This window comes from Plectrocnemia conspersa, unplaced genomic scaffold (genome assembly GCF_051122295.1).
Source record: "Plectrocnemia conspersa isolate PC_06_02 unplaced genomic scaffold, ASM5112229v1 ptg000010l, whole genome shotgun sequence".
Lineage (NCBI taxonomy): Eukaryota > Metazoa > Arthropoda > Insecta > Trichoptera > Polycentropodidae > Plectrocnemia > Plectrocnemia conspersa.
The window spans coordinates 3,557,656-3,576,170 of NW_028277174.1; the positions used below are offsets into that span (position 1 = coordinate 3,557,656).

At 29.9% G+C, this 18,515-nt stretch overlaps 1 protein-coding gene across 1 annotated transcript; it reads right to left on the reverse strand.

The window, feature by feature from the left end:
* Nucleotides 1-16,338: 16,338 nt before the first annotated feature.
* LOC148230354 (uncharacterized) lies at nt 16,339-18,089 on the reverse strand. The gene is made up of 7 exons (XM_088194323.1): nt 17,814-18,089; nt 17,356-17,754; nt 17,209-17,294; nt 17,001-17,145; nt 16,779-16,940; nt 16,525-16,709; nt 16,339-16,462 (listed from the first exon to the last, which is right to left on the reverse strand). Exons 1-7 carry the CDS (start codon nt 17,928-17,930, stop codon nt 16,345-16,347), a joined length of 1,212 nt encoding a protein of 403 aa, XP_088050449.1. The 5' UTR covers nt 17,931-18,089; the 3' UTR covers nt 16,339-16,344.
* Between the last annotated feature and the right edge of the window lie 426 nt (nt 18,090-18,515).

Here is an 18,515-nt window from a genome sequence, read left to right on the forward strand (position 1 = left end):
CAGAAAGGAGAGAGAAAATAAAGTTAAAGACGTTCCGACGCCAACAAAGGTTCAAAGTTTAGCTTTTAAACCGCAGCTGGTTTCAAAAGAGAAATTTTCTCAGAATCTTAGTCTACATAGAATTTTCACTGAATGCAACTATTTAATTAAATTGCTAATATTTATTATATAGAATTTCTGGCACAATAAAAAAACTTCTCACTCTCATTTGCAAATAAAATAAATTTGAATATACGCATCGTCATCATTATGTGGCTCAAAAATATAGTTGTATTCCTTTCTTATGTGAATTTTGCTTGTAATGAGCGAGAGATGAGAATGAACGAAAACATGGACGCTCAACATTTATTATCAAATGTAAAAAGAATATAAAATAAATTTATACTATACATTTTAAAAGTTACATACTCTACATTAACGGTCATTTTCGCTGTAAAAGGATTATATATAGGTAAGTGTTTATTCTCACCGTAGTACTGCTTCATGTAGTCTCCAAGTTGTCCAGAAAATCGAGTTAAACTCTTGACTGGATCTGGTCCAAGTAGAAAGTGACTGCTAAGTATTGTTCGATACTCGGCATAGCTCTGCTTGTGTGCATTCAGTTGAACTCTTGTTTATTCCAAGTTGAAAGCGAAGTGGTCGTTCCTAATAAAGTAAATAAAATAAATATATTCCTGATGAATGTAAATTCGTGATTCTTTGACTAATGTGATGATTAGGGCTAATAACAAATGATTTAATATTGCTTAATTAATTTATTTTAAACTGCTTCAAGGATGTTTACTTAGACACGCGATCATTTGTACAACGCCAAAAAAAACATTATTTCTTATAAAGTCTAAATAAAACAATAAGTTTTTTAATCTTTCAGCAATTTAGTCTCAAAAATTATATATTTTCATTTTATCAATTAAACTTTTTTTCTATTTACAATTAAATGTATAAAACTATTTAATTTTGAAAAAGCCAATTCAACGCGTGATACAGCATTCAAACAATTTAAGAAAACATGAACTTCTTCGTTAAAATAGTCATAAATCATAAAGAATGAATAAATCCGTCGCCTTGAGATAATGCGTGCATTCGGGATTGCCGTCATAACGGCCGTTGTAATCCAATTTAGCGACCAATGGCAGTTTGTCAAAAAAACTTGCCACCCTTTATTATTATTTATTTATTTATTTAATTTATTTATTTAGCTTAATAGCTAATCTTTACATCTAACAAATTTAGTAAACATATATAAAAATATATAAAAAATACATAACAGAAAGAAAAAATAAAAATATACAATAATCAAGTCTTAATATTATAATTTATTTCTATATGTACGAAGGTGTTTTTTTATTCCATTTATGAAACCCGTTATATTTTTGCTGTTTCGGATTTCTCTTGGAAGACTATTATATAAATCAAAACCCCCGTACATAATTCCCCTAGCCGTACTCGTTTTCTGATACCTAATTATCTTTAAATTTTCTCTATTTCTAGTATTATATTTATGTACATCTTTATTTCTTATTAAATACTTATTAAAATATTTTGGTAACATATTATTTTCTAACTTATATATAAATACTAAAACATTCATACTCAATATTTCTTGAACATTCAACCATTCTAATCTATCAATCATACTTTTACAATTAGTTTATCTATTTTTATTTAAGATTACTCTCATTGCCCTATTTTGTAATTTTTGCAACATTTGTTTATCTAATTTATTTAACATATTTAATAGTGTTGCACAGTAATTAAAATGGGGCAATATTATACTATTGTAAATTATTTTTTTTGTATTTATACTTAATATATTTCTTAATCTAGATAATAAACCTATTTTTCTACTAATTTTTTTTAATATGTAATTACAATGTTCTTTAAAATTAAATTTTGTATCAACAATTACTCCTAAATATTTTATATAATCCACTATTTCTATACTAGAGTTATTTATTACTATTTTGGTACTATTATCTAAAACATTTTTATAATTAATAAACATACATTTAGTTTTATTCTCATTTAATTTAAGTACATTATTCTTTAACCATATTTCTAATATACTTAATTCATTATTTAAATTATTTACAATTTCTTTAATGTTATCACCTATGCAATACATTAATGTGTCATCCGCAAATAGATGAATTTTACATTTTTTCACGTTATTAACTATATCATTAATATACATAACAAATAACAATGGTCCCAATTTAGACCCTTGTGGTACTCCATAAGACACTAATTTCTCTTCTGTAATTGTTCGTCCCACCGAAAATGGCGAACAACAAATTCCCACATGGAGAGGGCCTAAGATCGACTCAAGACCCTTTAAACTTGTCTTGTTTGCTTTGGAGAGGCAATGGCTAAGTTTTTATATGTTTCGTATAAATAATTTTCTACCTTTCAAAATATTTATTTTGCTATTCAAAAGATTTTTGTTATTTATTTGCGATTGGTTTTGAACCGTAAATAGCTGTAACGTTGTCATACAAATAAACACGCATAGTTTTTTAATTTTAAAATATCGTTAGTATACAAGATAGAGAGGAACGACCCTAGCAAACATTCCTGAGGAACTATAACGTGAAACAACATAACTTTTACTCAAGTATGAGAGTATTAGGCGTAGAATCTGTACAGTTTGTGTAATACCGTGTCAAAAGCCTTATCTATATCTATCAGGTATACTCTTCATCAACAGAATAGTAAAGGCGGTGGATTATAAATTGATTTTATTCCTTGGTTTAAATCAAAAACTTTTTTCTTATATACAGCAAAATCAAACATTCCAATTTATGAATGAAGTAATAAAAAAAAAATATTTAATAATGAAAAAAATGTTGCCGAGGCGTGTATGTTTAATGAGATCATTTCTTCACAAACATCCTTTCTATTGGTACACAGGACGTAACATTGGCGCGCCTTGAATGAGTCGTGAAAAGTCAAAGGGTTCGCCACCATAATCACACGCAAACATCTATTTATTATACACACTCATACAACATATCTTTGTGCAAATATGTAAATTTCGCGTTGTAAATTGTGCCGGATAAAAAATACCCTATGCTTGGGTCCGGTGCATGGTTCGCAATTTAATATCACATCGCGCTGCAGTTTGGTCCATGGGTAGACAAGAGCTGCTTTTAACGAAATGGCACTCATAATAAACTTCCTGAAGCGTACGTGTTTTGCAAGGTAAAAACTAAACAATTAGTATTCCATACCCACGTGTTTGTACCTATATTATTTGTGGCACGCAAAACTTGAAAATATGGTTACAAATATATATATTACAATAAAAAATTTAAGAAAAAATGAGAAAAGAAATTAAAATTTACATTAAAAAATTGATAAATTAACTAGAAAGTTATTGATTAATAACTAGAAAGTTATTAAAAAAAATACAGAATAAAAAATCTACAAATCTAGATTAGATAACATCTGATTAAAAAAATCACTTTTTTATTGGCTCTCGCTACTTTTTTTATTATCTAAAAAACAGACAAATTTCATCCAATTAAAAACCCAGGGAAAATGGTTTCATTCCGATCAAATATCATTCCATCAATCTAATATCTTTGCTAGTAAAAGCATTAGGTGCTTTTTACATCCTGAATTAAAATCTTGAATAGACAATTCAAGTAGTTGCGTGTCAGGAGAGGAAGAAAAAAATTGTTTTCAAGGAGTCAAGTTCCACATGTCATGATTCTCACTACAGAGGTCACGACAAATATTTTTTAAGAAAAATAAAAATACTAAATTTTAAATATATATTTTGCAATTATGGTCTATGTTATGTTATAATGTAAAACGAACAACTGTGCCACCATTACGTGGACCATTAACGTTGTAGCATTACCGAGAAATATCACCTGCGAAATTCGATTTCACGGCATCATATCAAATTGCGATAACACAAAGTGGTATAAAAAAAACATCACCGCGACCGTAAAGATAATTAGGGACGACCGGTGGCTTGGGGTGTTTTTGGGGGGTTGGGGTCGGTTGGTCGCTGAGTTGCTAGGTGTTGCGGAGACACATCGTTAAAGCCGCACCGGGTGTGGACAATTAAAATAATCTCCCTCGTCACAGCGGCATCATGATGCTGCCACAATTTTTATAGCCACTAACAATGGCGTCCGGCGGATATAAAGTGCGCTGTCAAAAGTGGACCGTAGTCATGATTCATTAAGTTAATTACCAATGTGTGTGTGTGAACAAAATAAACTCACATGCGTCACGTTTGTGCATAATGAATGTGTATTTGAACCGCCCCGTGAATGTTAAAATTTTATGATTGTGTTATCGAGCGGCGAGGTGTCGAGAAATGTATCTTTAAACACATTGCTTATCTTTACATGAAAAAAATAATATCAATATTTTAAATAATTTTCTATCTACATGACATGTTACATAGGTATATAGTTTTCACGATAGCGTCTTCTTCTGTTGCCCGTTAGAGTCAAGACGTCCGCACTAACTGTCGCCATCTAGCTCCTTAATATGCTGCCATTGCACATTGATCTATTATATTATTAATCAGCTACTAGAAGCTGGCCTGATTCGTATAATTTAATTTCACTAATACGTGCTATTTTTCTTTATATACTCGGCAGTTAATACCTCAACCAATTGTGTAATATAAACAAAGGGTAACCCGCAAGAACGATAACACTGACACTGAACGGACCACCACGATAAAGTCTAGAGGAAAAAACAAACCGTTTGTTCATAAAAGAACTTCATTATTACCATTGTAAATACAGATAATCTATACCCTTTTGTACATTATGGTTGCTTGCGCAAACAATATTCCATCAGGTGACAGAAAAAATACAGTTAATATTTAACGCTTGCGTTATTTGCGCTTCGACATCTGCTGATCTAGCAAATTTCACTCTTTTAAGACGTGGACATATTTCGTTGGTTGCGCAACAATTGGTTAAATGATACTGGAGACATCCCCAACCTACGGTACAAAAGACCTGACTCCAAGATACAACAGGTCAGGACACACAGAGAGACAGAAGACAGTAGGAAGACGAACCAGAAGACATCATTCCTTCGCCAGCTTCAGAAAAAATACATGCAACTCTAAAATAGTTTATTTTTCTATATATAATACTAAATAATTTTACTAGCTTTTTGGCGTCTAGTCACGCCTCTTAAGCCGCAAAAATCCAAAAATGTTTTTTGTATTGTAATAGTACAAGTTTTTATAACGTATGTAATGATAATGGCACAAGGCTAGTTAATTTGGAAACCCTCAAAAATATGGTCATTGGTAGTAAACATAGACACAAAAGCACCTAGAGAACGCCTAAATTAAATTGATCAATCTGCCGCTATTTTAAAAAAAAAATTCTTGGTAAATTGCTAGAGAGGAAGTTTTGTGATTGAAGTCTTATTACACAAATGAGTATAATTCATTTAAAGAATAAAGTCGATTTGCATACATTTATAAGCAGACTCAATAAAATTGCAGACATTTTTGTTGTATGATAAATGAAATTAGTCAATATATACATCCGAAGATGTGATTTAAAAATCTTCCGTAATACAGAACTACAGTTGCAGAGGTAAAAATAATATTTCTTTGAACTATACTAAGACAAAATACCAAGAAGTAATTCAGTTTTAAATTTGTTACCTTATGTGTAGATTTAAAAAATAAGGGCAATTCTAAAATCAAAGCAACTGCTAAGAGTACTTGAAACTTTAGCTTCTAAAGAATATGATTTATGCAGTAATGCAGAGATGACCAACTTGTTTTGGATTGCGATCGACTTATCTTAATTTAATTTTATTATAAATATAAAAATCAGGTGAGTTTTATATTTTATCATTTTAAGAAACAAAAAATCTGGTTCACATATAAACGTAGATCTAAAACACGAATTTGATTATTTACAGCATCTTCATAAATTTGGATATTTTATATAACAAATATATTTGCAACAAAAACATGGCTTTCAAAGAAATATCAGATTACAAAGTAATAATTTCATTTCCTGTGCTATATTATTAAAATTTAATAGCTCTGCAAATATATTTGCATCTGATTCATATTCACGCCATTCTTGAATAGATTTTTAAAATCAATGAACCTTTTTTTAAAATCTTGTAGGGCGTTCTATATTTTGGACATCTATGTTACTGCGTTGAAATCATGACAAGTAAACAGTTTGGAAATCTGTCAAAACATTTATCCCTGAGAACTTGAATCATAACTAAAGCTCGTCTTTCAAACGCAGAAATGCTACTAATCAAATCACAGATGGTGCTGTTTTTACCTTGTAAATATATAATCAACAAACTAACTTTTTCTGCGAAATCAGTCAAGAATGCTAAATCACACAGTAAGTTTTATTCAAGTAGATATTTCCCTTTTATTCAAGGAAAAAAAAATTTAGTCCAACAAATTTCGATTTTTTTGCAAAAACTTGATTGAGCTTAATCGAAAGTGCTGATGGAAATTCTTGGAGGAGGTGAAGAACCATCTTGGGTTATTGGGTCATAAATGAATCATACAATCTATAGCTTTTTGCAATAGTGTAACGTGTATGGTCGCGATGGTATTATTTTAATTAAAATAAAAAATAAATTGCTACTTATTTATACTGAATTATCTGAAATTAAATGTCACTAAACAAACTACAGAGTCCGGCTTGGTTGTTTATTTACCCAGACATCTTGTCGATTCCGGTCAGACAGTTGTCATTAGCATACGAGATGAGTGCCACGTCACGATCCGATTCAGTCGCCCTTTGCTTACCCAGGATCTCGAGTGTGATGCAGTAATGATGATGCATCTGCATGCGAATGCGCCGGATTCTGTGACTCTTCCCATGTGTGAATATTTGAGTATCTACATTAATACACATGTATGCAAGTACATAGTACATCTATCTCCACTATGTGTTGTCACTTTCAGTCAATTATTCATTAATTCGAAACTCGATTCGATTATTCTAGTGCATTGTGCGTTAAATCAGATTAAATATTCCAGAGCGGACGCAGGTCGAGTTTATTCGACGCAGATGAAAAACCAATTAGGTTTGGTTAATTTGTATATTTTTGCAGCTGGTGGAGTAAAAAAATAGCTATGAAAATGTGAAATTGAATTATTTCAATATTCGTTTAAAATAATTATTTTTGTAGTTAAAATGTGCTTTGTGTTGCTGCTTAATAGCGCTGAGTCATTCTTTAAGATTCCGTGTCAGATAAAATAAAAGTTGAATTGAGATATTCAAAAGCTATATAGTAATAATACAGTTATGTAGATCTTATGCACTATATTTTTTAAAACTATTGTAGAGCTGTTTGAATACACAAAATGACATTTAAGGCGCATAAGATGTTTACTATTTATTTGCTTACAGGGACACTGGCAACACTGTGACGTAGCGGCAGCAAGAGCACACATTGATGACTACGACGGGAAAACGACGGCCGGCGGCGCTTCGTCTACCAGGCTTTAATTTTTATTTATTTTTATTTCTAATATAGAGCGTTTTTCCCTACGTTTTTTAATATCAGAATCAATTTAATAAAAATTACTGCATTTATCATGACCTCAAAAATCCACATAAATGCCAAAGAAGTAAAATTATTTATTATAATTTTTATTCTTCAAGAATTTTAACCTTTTTATTTTTTACAATTTTTTAATTTTTTAATTAGCTTCTAAATATATTGTTAATTTTGCATAAAAACGTAGAAAAAACATTCGGATTCCTTTTAAGTTTAAATAGTATCAAACTCTAAATCTTTTCAACACATTCATATAATATTTATTAATAATTTATAAGTTACTGTATCAATGATATACCGTAAACGAAAAAAATAAGATAGCCCAGGATTGCAAGAAAAATATACACCAGAAATCAATTCGTATTTAATTTGCTCCACAATTTGCTACAAACTACATCCATCTTAATAACATCCCAACAGTGCAAATTCTCACGATTGAGAGAAACGGCTTGTTCTTATCCAATTTATGTTTCGCAAAGGCAAACTTTCCGGTGCGGATTATTGACACCAGACTTTGTTGGAATACTGCCCCTTTTGGGTCAAAAAGTCAACGATCCTGCCGGGGTATCAAATTCAATTTTTGTCCCTCAAGTATGAGATAGGTTTTAGGCGCTACACTCTCGAGACTCCGAACTTAGCCTAACTTTTGGCCAAATCGAGTTAATAGTTCCCTAATTAATTGCTCATCCGGCCGTAAATCGGCCCTGCGTATATAGTCGAGATGGAGTTTTTTCTGGGTGGAAGGAGTATGTCAAAATTGGCAAGGATCGTGCACGTGTCTGTGTACGTGTCGATATAAATCTAAATGGCGTTAAACCAATAATGGACAGCGTTATCAAGCCTAAAAGCGTCCCAAATTGTATTATGATAATCCTATATGATCCTGGTGCAGATCCGAAATAATGTTGTATAGTTTTTGCACAATAATTTTTAATACAATACAATAGTTACACAGTTCAGATATTTTACTCTTGTAAAATTCCTTTATAGTCTGGAACGGTTTAAGCCAGACGTACTTTTGTCGAGGACTTGAGAGCGACTTAGACAAGGGATGGATATTTAGTATGCATTTCGCCAAAGTTTGCAACAAGGCGTCAATGTATACGTTAGTTTGTAGCGTCCTCGAATTTGGCTCTAGGTCTGGAATTCCAGCAAAGCGGAGTACTTCTTACAGCTAGAAAGTGTTAAGAGGTAATTCCTCACACACATAACTATAAGAGAGAATACGGATCGTGTCCGTATTTATATCCTTTTGTTAGGCGTGTTGGGATACAATTATTATTATTTATTTATTTATTGCAAATCTGCAACTGTAACATTACATGCCTTAGTCAGATGCGTTATAAAGAAGTTAATAAGTAGATTTTTTTTAGCAAATGTTTGTAAAGGTATTTATATTAATGAAATATACGTATTAAAAAAAACTAATCTCCGGTATTTTACCAAAACAGTGACAAAATCCCTACGAGTAGACTATATACTGGCTTTGAAAAAGCCTTTGACAAAGTGTGTAATGGATTGGCAGAATGTGTCAGATATCCAGATTACAAGTGCACGGTGAAAGTATAGATAAATCTCTAGCAGTTCAAAAGATAGTCGCTACGTAAAATAATTTAAAAAAAGTAACTAACAAAAACATAGTATGTTTCTGTCCCAAGTTATTGCATTACCTAAACATTAGAAAGTAAGAATAAGCGAAAAGCACTTTACCTATAGTCAAATAGTATTAAAATAAACATAGTTTTTTTTAAATAATCCTAATTAAATGTAATTAGTGAGACTTAATCATTACTAATATTTACCACCAATGTTTAGTGAAGCATATTTGGGTGAAAATATGTCTGAATGAAGACAAAAATGTTCAAATAATAGAAAGAATTTTGTGTATGTATACTTGCTTTTGTTTTCACTTCGCCAGTCATCCCTATCATAAAAAAGAGGCCGGCAAGCCGTGGTGGCGAGGTCATTTCTCTGTTACATAACTGCTAGATATTGCTAGACTTGTCTGAAATAAATCAAATGTATTTTTTTTATATTGTACAATAATATCGAACATATTATTTTGTTTTAAATATGCGCCGAAATATCGACCGGTGGAATTTTTGTATAGGAACGGTGGGCCGACATTTTGGCCCTCTGGGAATAAAAGGGATAATAAAATTCTACTTTGATATCCGATCCCGATAAAACTACTTGGACTAATCCCCTACAATGATTTTTTGTAATACCGATAGTATCGAAAGTAAATTTTAGCTCCAACACCGGTATTACCGGTATCGATACTAGCGGTATTAGTAATTCTACCTAATTCGTTTGAATCTCCGATCGTCAAGTACGTCAGCATATAAAATTCACTTGCCGGCAAGTCTTCAATATTAATAAAAAAATATTCATTACGCTTTTAACACTTATTGGCATTATTTTTTTTTTGTATGTAACACACGCTATTTTTATTAGGACATATAAAAAGTTTGATATCCTTGGTAAATTAATATTATAAATTTATTTAAAATGTGTTGAAAAAGGATGAAGTTTAAACCAAAATTCAGAAATCTAAGTGAATGATCTTAGGGAGAAAAATTGAAACTATTTTCGTTACATACATATATAGGGATATGTATATAATACATATTATATTTTAAAGGTAAACATTGTATAGTATTAGTAATGAAAAATAACCCTTGAAACATGAAGTCCAATAAATATATTATTTAAACTTCGTTCATGAATTGCTTTTCAATACTATAGAAAATAATACAACACTCAATAGTTTTAAAATACAATATTTACTTACTACATTTTATAAAATTAAAAGTTTTGTCTTAATTTATATTTCACAAGGAAAATTTTTCATCTTTATCTAGTAATTCATCCCTACCATTAATAATCCCCATTTACTCTGCGCACCGTTGCTCCTAAATAATGCAATTCATCTCAGCGCCTAAGTGACTAACACCTCTAATATTTTTTTTTTAAAAAGCACCTTTCACACCATTTTTTAACATCGAACGCAGCTCTCCTTTTAAAAAATCACGCGTTAAAAACGACCTCTTTCAACCACCGAAGCGAGGATGAAGGGAAAAAATGAATTTTCCCATGACCCCCACAAATATGCCAATTCATCACTCCTTTATATATAATCCGATTATAGACCACTATCTTTTCCATAATTTTCTTTGCCGCTAACCTGAAAGACCTGGGGCCACATACATGCTATTTCCAGGCATAATTGAAGCATTATAACCGCAAGATTCCTTTGATATTTTTGCCGGGGAAATATGTTTTTCTCTTCACATATATTTTTTCTTGTGAAAACAACATAAAGCCAAAGCCAACGTGGATTATTACTCTCCTTTCACGGTATATCACATAATAAGCGATCCTCACAAAAGGTTTCACTTCAGTGTGTTTTGAATATAGCGAAACTGTGCATTGAGGCACTGATGAATTTATGGTTGTAGAAAAGAATACAATATTCCATTTTCCATAATTTTTCAAAGCTCACTATCATAAGTTTCCGATGGGTAATACCGCGGATGCACTTTTAAGTAATATTTATGCTCAAACCTAAACAAAGCGCAGTCTAGAAGGTTTTCTGTGTACAGTTTCGTTTTGTTCGCCTCTAAAATATTATGTAAAGTTATCCCTGTCCTCCTGTCGGCTACGGTTGAAAGCTCAACGTTTTCTTAGATGATTTAACGCCGCTCTACGTATAGCCCTGATTAGACGTAGTTACGTAATTAGTTTAGGCAAATTTATCTGTTAATTTCTGCTATGTATGCCAATGAAGCATATACCCATATACCTACAGAGTAATATCACTTTTAGCTTTGAAAATTGGTTTCAAGATATGGAGCTTTAAATTTAATAATAGTAACGTATTTCTATGTTACAATACATCACATGTTCAAAAAATATATAATGATGTGTAACTTACTTTTTAAGGGTTTTCTTCACGATGTACATAGTCCATTTTTTATCTTCACTTTAATCTGACACATTTCGGCGATCACATTCGTAGACGTGAGCCTAAAAATATAAATTAAATAAGAAAATATACATACATACATACACAGGATGTCTGAAAATATAACTATATTTTATATATTGCTACCTTATGACACTTTAATACAACACTAATTTAAATCCCGTAATTATAGTATCTTAAATAATTGCAAATTCAATTTTAGAAGGTTAAAAAATTGTTATAATCATTGCGTAAGAATTAAAACGCTTGGTAAAACAAACTATTGTACATTGTATATTCGAAGCTACAGATCCATTAACAGCTTCAAAGCACATGCCTAAAAATCGAAAACACACAAAGTCAAAATGCAGTACAAAAATGTGCAGGCATCCCCGGATTACAAATTTAATAAAATGACAACGTTGCTAATTTTTAATACATTGTACTGATCTCAAATCTACCGTTATTCTTATACATATGTTCTAATGAGCTAGACAATAACCGCACTGAATCATTGCATTGGTGAGAGGACCAAAGACTAGAAGAAATATTGCGCTTTTTTAATTCTGTGGCCTAAAATCATTTACCTGGGTATCGATTAATATAAATAGAATACTTCAACCCTCTTTTTTTAATTATCAAAAGTATATACGCCAGAACACTGCTCTTCTGAATCACTTTCTTAAGACACTTCAATCAGAACTAGACTTAGAATAAATGAGAATTGAACCGAACCCACGTTAAGTGGAGCTACAACGAATCAACTGAAACGATCATCTCGAGGAAGCAGCCGCTCTATTTCATCCGATCAGATTTAGCTTAAGCAGTCGCCCAAATTCTTAAGAGTTTAACACGATCTTCGAAACGACTTTGAGTCATCTAGAGAAAGCAGTACTTCTATAGGAACAGAGAAGTATTTATTATTTTAAGAACTGTATGTAAAACTGTGTAAATATCCAAATTATTTAAACTTTTAAGCAGTTAAATATGACTTACTAAGTTTACATAAAAATGTGTATAGAATCAAACTTTGCAAAAAGATTTTCAAATACAAACATTTTATACATATATTGAAGGAGTGCGTAAGGGAACTTTTCAATCAAACAGAGATTATAATTTTGCTGAAACAATCCGGATAGCTGTTTAATATTCCCGTTCAAGCAATGCTTGAATCCAAATCCTGAGAGATAGATGACACTTGATAACAGAGTAACTTTAAATCTTCCATTTGTTGTTAAATCCTAAACAGAAGCTTTAAGAAGTTATATCAGGTATACATGTCGACGCGACTCTTGTAATTGACAATCGAGCACATATTTCGGGAATTGTGTAAAACTAAAAATATAAATAATAATTATGTTTGCTTATAGAAATGAATCTGTTGTACATATATAAATCATTTATAATGCAAATGTCACAGTGGTAAAAAATTGTGCAATCTTAGATTTTCAGATTATCACCTCTTAAGGTCTTATAATGTATATATCAATAAAAAGGCCAATTATCTCTGAAGCATTTAAGTCGTACGTAGTCCTTCGATTCACAATAAAAATGAGATTAAAAGTTATAAGGATCAAAAACCCTAAAATAATGCTTCAATGAACACTAAAATGTTTACACAGAGTATAGTCTTCTCCGTTTGTCTTTATGCCACAAAAATGTGAAAAAATGGTTATCAAAAAATATTAAGCACTGAAGAATAATAAAATGAGGAACAGACTTTCTGCCATTAGTAAGGATCGTTAATGTTGAAGACACTTTGGGCAGAAGAGTCAAGGAAAAAAGAGAAGAGTCATAAGTAGAATTTAAGTTTATCATGAATTTAATATTCTTTGGTAAAGAAGAATAAAAATCTGTGAGCTGTGAACACAATAATCCAGTTTTGGATCATTCCTGCCAGAATCATATGTTTTAAAAAATATCTAAAATATTTTCTAGTGTATCTAGAGGAGAAAGAACAGGTATTTCAGGTCCATGTGAGACAGGTTGTATTGCTAACGAAATGTAAGGATAAAACCTTGCACATTACTAGAGCAAAAGTAACAATCAACACTATGATTTTTGGCTCACTCCAAACCATTAGTACATCAAAATAAAAAGATTGCTTTTTACCATGAAGCCACTGCCTCTGTTCTTCCATGCAAATCGAACAAACATTATGGGGTTCAAGGCTTATCCTGATCCCCTAAATTTAAGATACGATAATCATAAGAGGATCACTAACAATAATTACCCCCCTATGTCTGCTTTACAAATTCTATCAAAAAGTTTTGAATATATTTTAAACAATAGAATAAATTATTTTTTAAAAAAACATATTTTTTTTATTACAATCGGATATAAAATATTCAATCCAATATAAAATATGCAGCTTTTGATTTAATTAATGAAATACAACAAAACTTAAACAATTATATATTATTAGAGAAATTAAAACATACTGCAATATTAGGACCAACGAAGCTATATTGCAATAGTAGGAATAAATTTCAAGAAATTTTATTACGATTTAAAAAAAATATATAGAGTGGCAATGTCGTCACGAGGCCCGGAATCATTGTTTTCCCAGAACACCAAAAATATTAAAGAAAAAATCGATTAGTAATATTAAATTTAAATTCAGAAAACAGCTACATAATTATGAAATTAGATCTGTTGATGATTTACACATTCCTCGAGCATTTTCTGTGAAGTTTGGCACAAATTCTTTAAAATATATTGCATTTAAAACTTTTAATGATTTACCAAAATCAACTAAAAATAATGGCGAAGAAATTAAAAAATATTTTTTAATCAATTTATGCTACTTTAATCAAATAAAATTAAGTCAATAAATAAAACACATATCATATCATTATACGATTGTTATTTATATTTTAAGTATACTAATTAAATAAATATTTAAAGTGCACTAATTAAATATTTTTCTAAATGTATACGTATTATTTTTATAAGTTTAATTTATCAAATTGTAACCTTAGAATGAATTATATTTTACTCATGCAGAATAACGCAAATGAATTCTTAAAAAAATATATGTATATATAACTAAGAACTAATTCCAGATGTAAGCTAATATCATTAATACAAATAAAAGAAATGGCCAAGATTAGTTACGTGATGTATTATATAGTATATTGATGTTACGAAACATAATTAAATAAGATCGTCTTGGAAACCACTTATGCGAAACACTCGACGAGTTATTTAGACTACTATCGACCTGTAATGATATTGAAAAATACTCCAAGGTTATTATTAAGACATATTATTATGAGGATCTAACTTTGGTCGGTAATCGGAAATCCTCAGAGTCCAACAACTACCAAGAACGCAACTCTCTCAGGTAATTAATTAAATTAAAATAGCAAATCAAACGCGTTAATTTCCAACAACAAACCATCGCCGAGAGGATTCTCAGCGTTTTGCGGTTTCCATTAGATCATAATCCCTTCTTGATTAAACCGTTCGGAAGTTATTCGAGTTTACAGAGTATTAACGAGGAAATTAACACTCGAGATATAATGGAACACGTTTAATGGTAAACCTTGCATTAACCCAGATCAAACGGTTTCGAATTAAAAAAATCTAATAGAATATATAGAATGCAAAATCGATTACTTCGAATAATATAATAACGAAAAAAAACTTACTTGCCCGTGGGCTGAAACGGAGTGGTGCTTATGTATTTTTGTTGTTGGTGACTTATGTATTTTTGTTGCGGAAGCTTAACAATTTTTGTAATTAACTTTTGATAGCTGATGTAGAATTCATATTCAAACTACAGTTTTATAAAGGAATTTATTCTTACTGTAATCTAATCCATCACTATTTTTTTCTCTGTTACTCTAATATGTATACATATCGAATAAATGATATTACTTACAACTAGGCGTTCATAATCGCACGCTATGTTTATAAATTTAACAAGTGTTCGCTTTTGTTTTAAATTTGGTGTTGCATCATAATTGATTTACTTTTTATATAGATCTCGATTCGAGTAGTGGAGACGTGGAGACGAATAACTGATAAATCATTAAAGTAAAACAAGTTCCTCATAATAAAGTAGAGCATTTTGAAAGACGTCGCAGATGTCGTTTACGTATAGAGAGAATCTCCACTTGCAGTCAAAAGGAATTCCTAAATCTTTATTGGAAATTTCTCTGATTAGAATTTTAATGATTTTTTATTTCATTTTTTTCTAATGTGTTTAGTTTTACTATTGTGATTCATTCGAATAATCTGTTAGCTTAGGATGATCCTAATTTAAATAAATAAATGACATAGAGACATACGTTTATAATAGGTTATATTAAATAAAGCCCATAATGGTATTATTAAATCAGTAACCATAAATTCGGAGATGTCCATTTTTCCCATGTTTACCCTACAAAAAACAAGTTAATCAATACAATAACACTTTTACGTCCAACACAATTACAAAAGTTATTTTAATTCGAGAAATGCGAAATATTCTCTTGTCTCCTTCGTTACGCTTCTGTATCATAAACTTTTAATTAAGTTTGATATTCTTTTCCATCTGAATAAATTACACTGATTAATTTTCCTTTTATCGTTGAATTACATAACATAAAATACATAATAATAAATTATATATACAATCATTTATTGTGCTTAGTAACGTTTTTGGTTAAATATATTATACAATACAGAAGTCATTATGCATAGTTTGTTTGCCTTTCATTTATATGATAGTTTTATGTATCTTAGATTTCATTTTTTTCTATGCCTTTAATCATATCTTAATGTATATTATATTCGATTATACATAATAAATTTATTTTGTTTGTGGAATTATTAAAAACATATTATTTTCATCATGTATTTATTATTTCGTTCTTCTTACAATATTTTACATGTTTCTTATAATTATTAATTTGTGCAAAGTTTTTGTTACATAAATTACAAACATACATATCACTCTGTTTATGAGATCTAAAAAACATCAAAGAATAATTTATATTTTACCATAATAATTATACAATAATTATACATACCTTTTATGTTGATTTAATAACAACGGAGTATTAAAATATTTGTCACAAAAATCGCATTTATATGATCTATCAACCAAATGTATCTTCATATGATTGATTAGCAAAGCCTTTCTCTTAAATTGCTTTTTACAATGATTGCAAATGAATGGTTTCAAATCTGAATGCAATACAGAATGCCTTATCATCTAAAAATAACATATTTTAAATGCATATAGATATAATAAAAAATATCATTAAGATAATAAATAAAGTACTTCCGAATGTGTAGTAAAAGATTTGCCACAATCTGGACACATGAAATTTTTAATTCCATTGTGTCTCATCAAATGCTCCTTTAAACAACTTTCTTGTTTAAATTTTTTATCACACTGTGTACATGAATACGGTCTATAATCACTATGTACATGCATATGTATCTAAAAATATATTTAAAGTAATAATCCACAAAAAAATATAGTCAAGCGCTAAAATTATACTTTTAAATTTCCTAAAGATGAAAATGATTTCCCACATATATCACAAATTGCAGTATTCCTCAAATTTTCAATTGAGTGAGTCTTTTCATGCGCTCGTAAATTCCAATCGAAGAAAAACAGTTTTCTGCAGACATGACAACTAAATCTGAAATATTTTATTAATTAAATATTATATTTCTATAAATAACAATATAAATTATAATAATACTTCTTATTTCCATCATGTTGCACCATATGTTGCTTTAAACCAGACCATTTCTTAAAGTCTTTTCCGCATATCTTACATTCGGCTTGCTAAAAATATTATCAAATAAATATGAATAATATATAAAACAAAAATTAAATAAATATTCACCTTCTTTCCATCGTGTATTCGCATATGTCCCTGTAACTTTTCATTAGTGTAAAACCATCGTACACATTTTGTACATCTGAAGTACACTTTTTTATTGTTTGCGTTATGCTTTTTCATGTGATTGATCAAAGACGCCTTTTGTGTAAATTTTAAATGACAATATTCGCATTGATAACTCTTTCTCTTAACCTTTTTAATACTGTTTCTGATATCATCTTTAATATTATTTTCTAATACAAATGATTTTTTTGTGCTTTTTAAACTATATTTATTCAGTAGTGTTTGTTCTTCTAGTGTCTTATAAGAATTGACGCACATTTCTTTAAAAGACTGCAACAATAATAATATTTTGAAACATTTTTCACATATGTTTTTAGGAAAAGAATCTTCTTGTGAAATCTGAAAAATAATTAAAAATAATGAACTAATTCATTTTTAATATAAATTTTTTATTTTACCTGTAAATTTGTGCAGTTTTTATACAATTCTACCATATTATTATCGAATAAGCAATAGCTTTCTTTAGCATTATGCGATAAGCAAGCTCTGCACTTATTAACCGATATATCCTCCATATTAATAAAATATGTTTATATATTAATACATATTAAACTCATATTATATGATTACAATTATATAATCGCAATACATTTCATAAAAATCGTTCGAAACCATTGTTCAAATGATAACCTCTATATAAGCATAGACTGACAGCTGACAGTTGTGGCCTTAACAAAATTAAATATGTCCATACATATTAAAAAATATATTTTAATTGTTTTTAAATAAACAAATAATCCCATATAAATCAAATAAATATTAAATAGTTATTGACAATAATTTATAATTTTTAAAAATAAAATTTGTTTTTTTACATTGTAAATATTAAAAGTTGGCAAGTGCTCCAGTTCTAGACTCTACAGACAAGAACAATGGACGCGACTGAGAACTATAACCACATTTGGAGCCGCTCGAGCACCGAAGCAGTGTCTACGATGCCGTTGAGCAATTTCCAGAAGTGTTTAATTATATAAACGCTTCTACGAGTTGACAAAGAAACGTATCCCAGCTCTTTCAAAATAAAAGCACTCGGAAAAAAAGGATAATACCCGTATTTCTTCAAGTATTAATATCGAAAGAATTTACGCTGCACTTTTTCC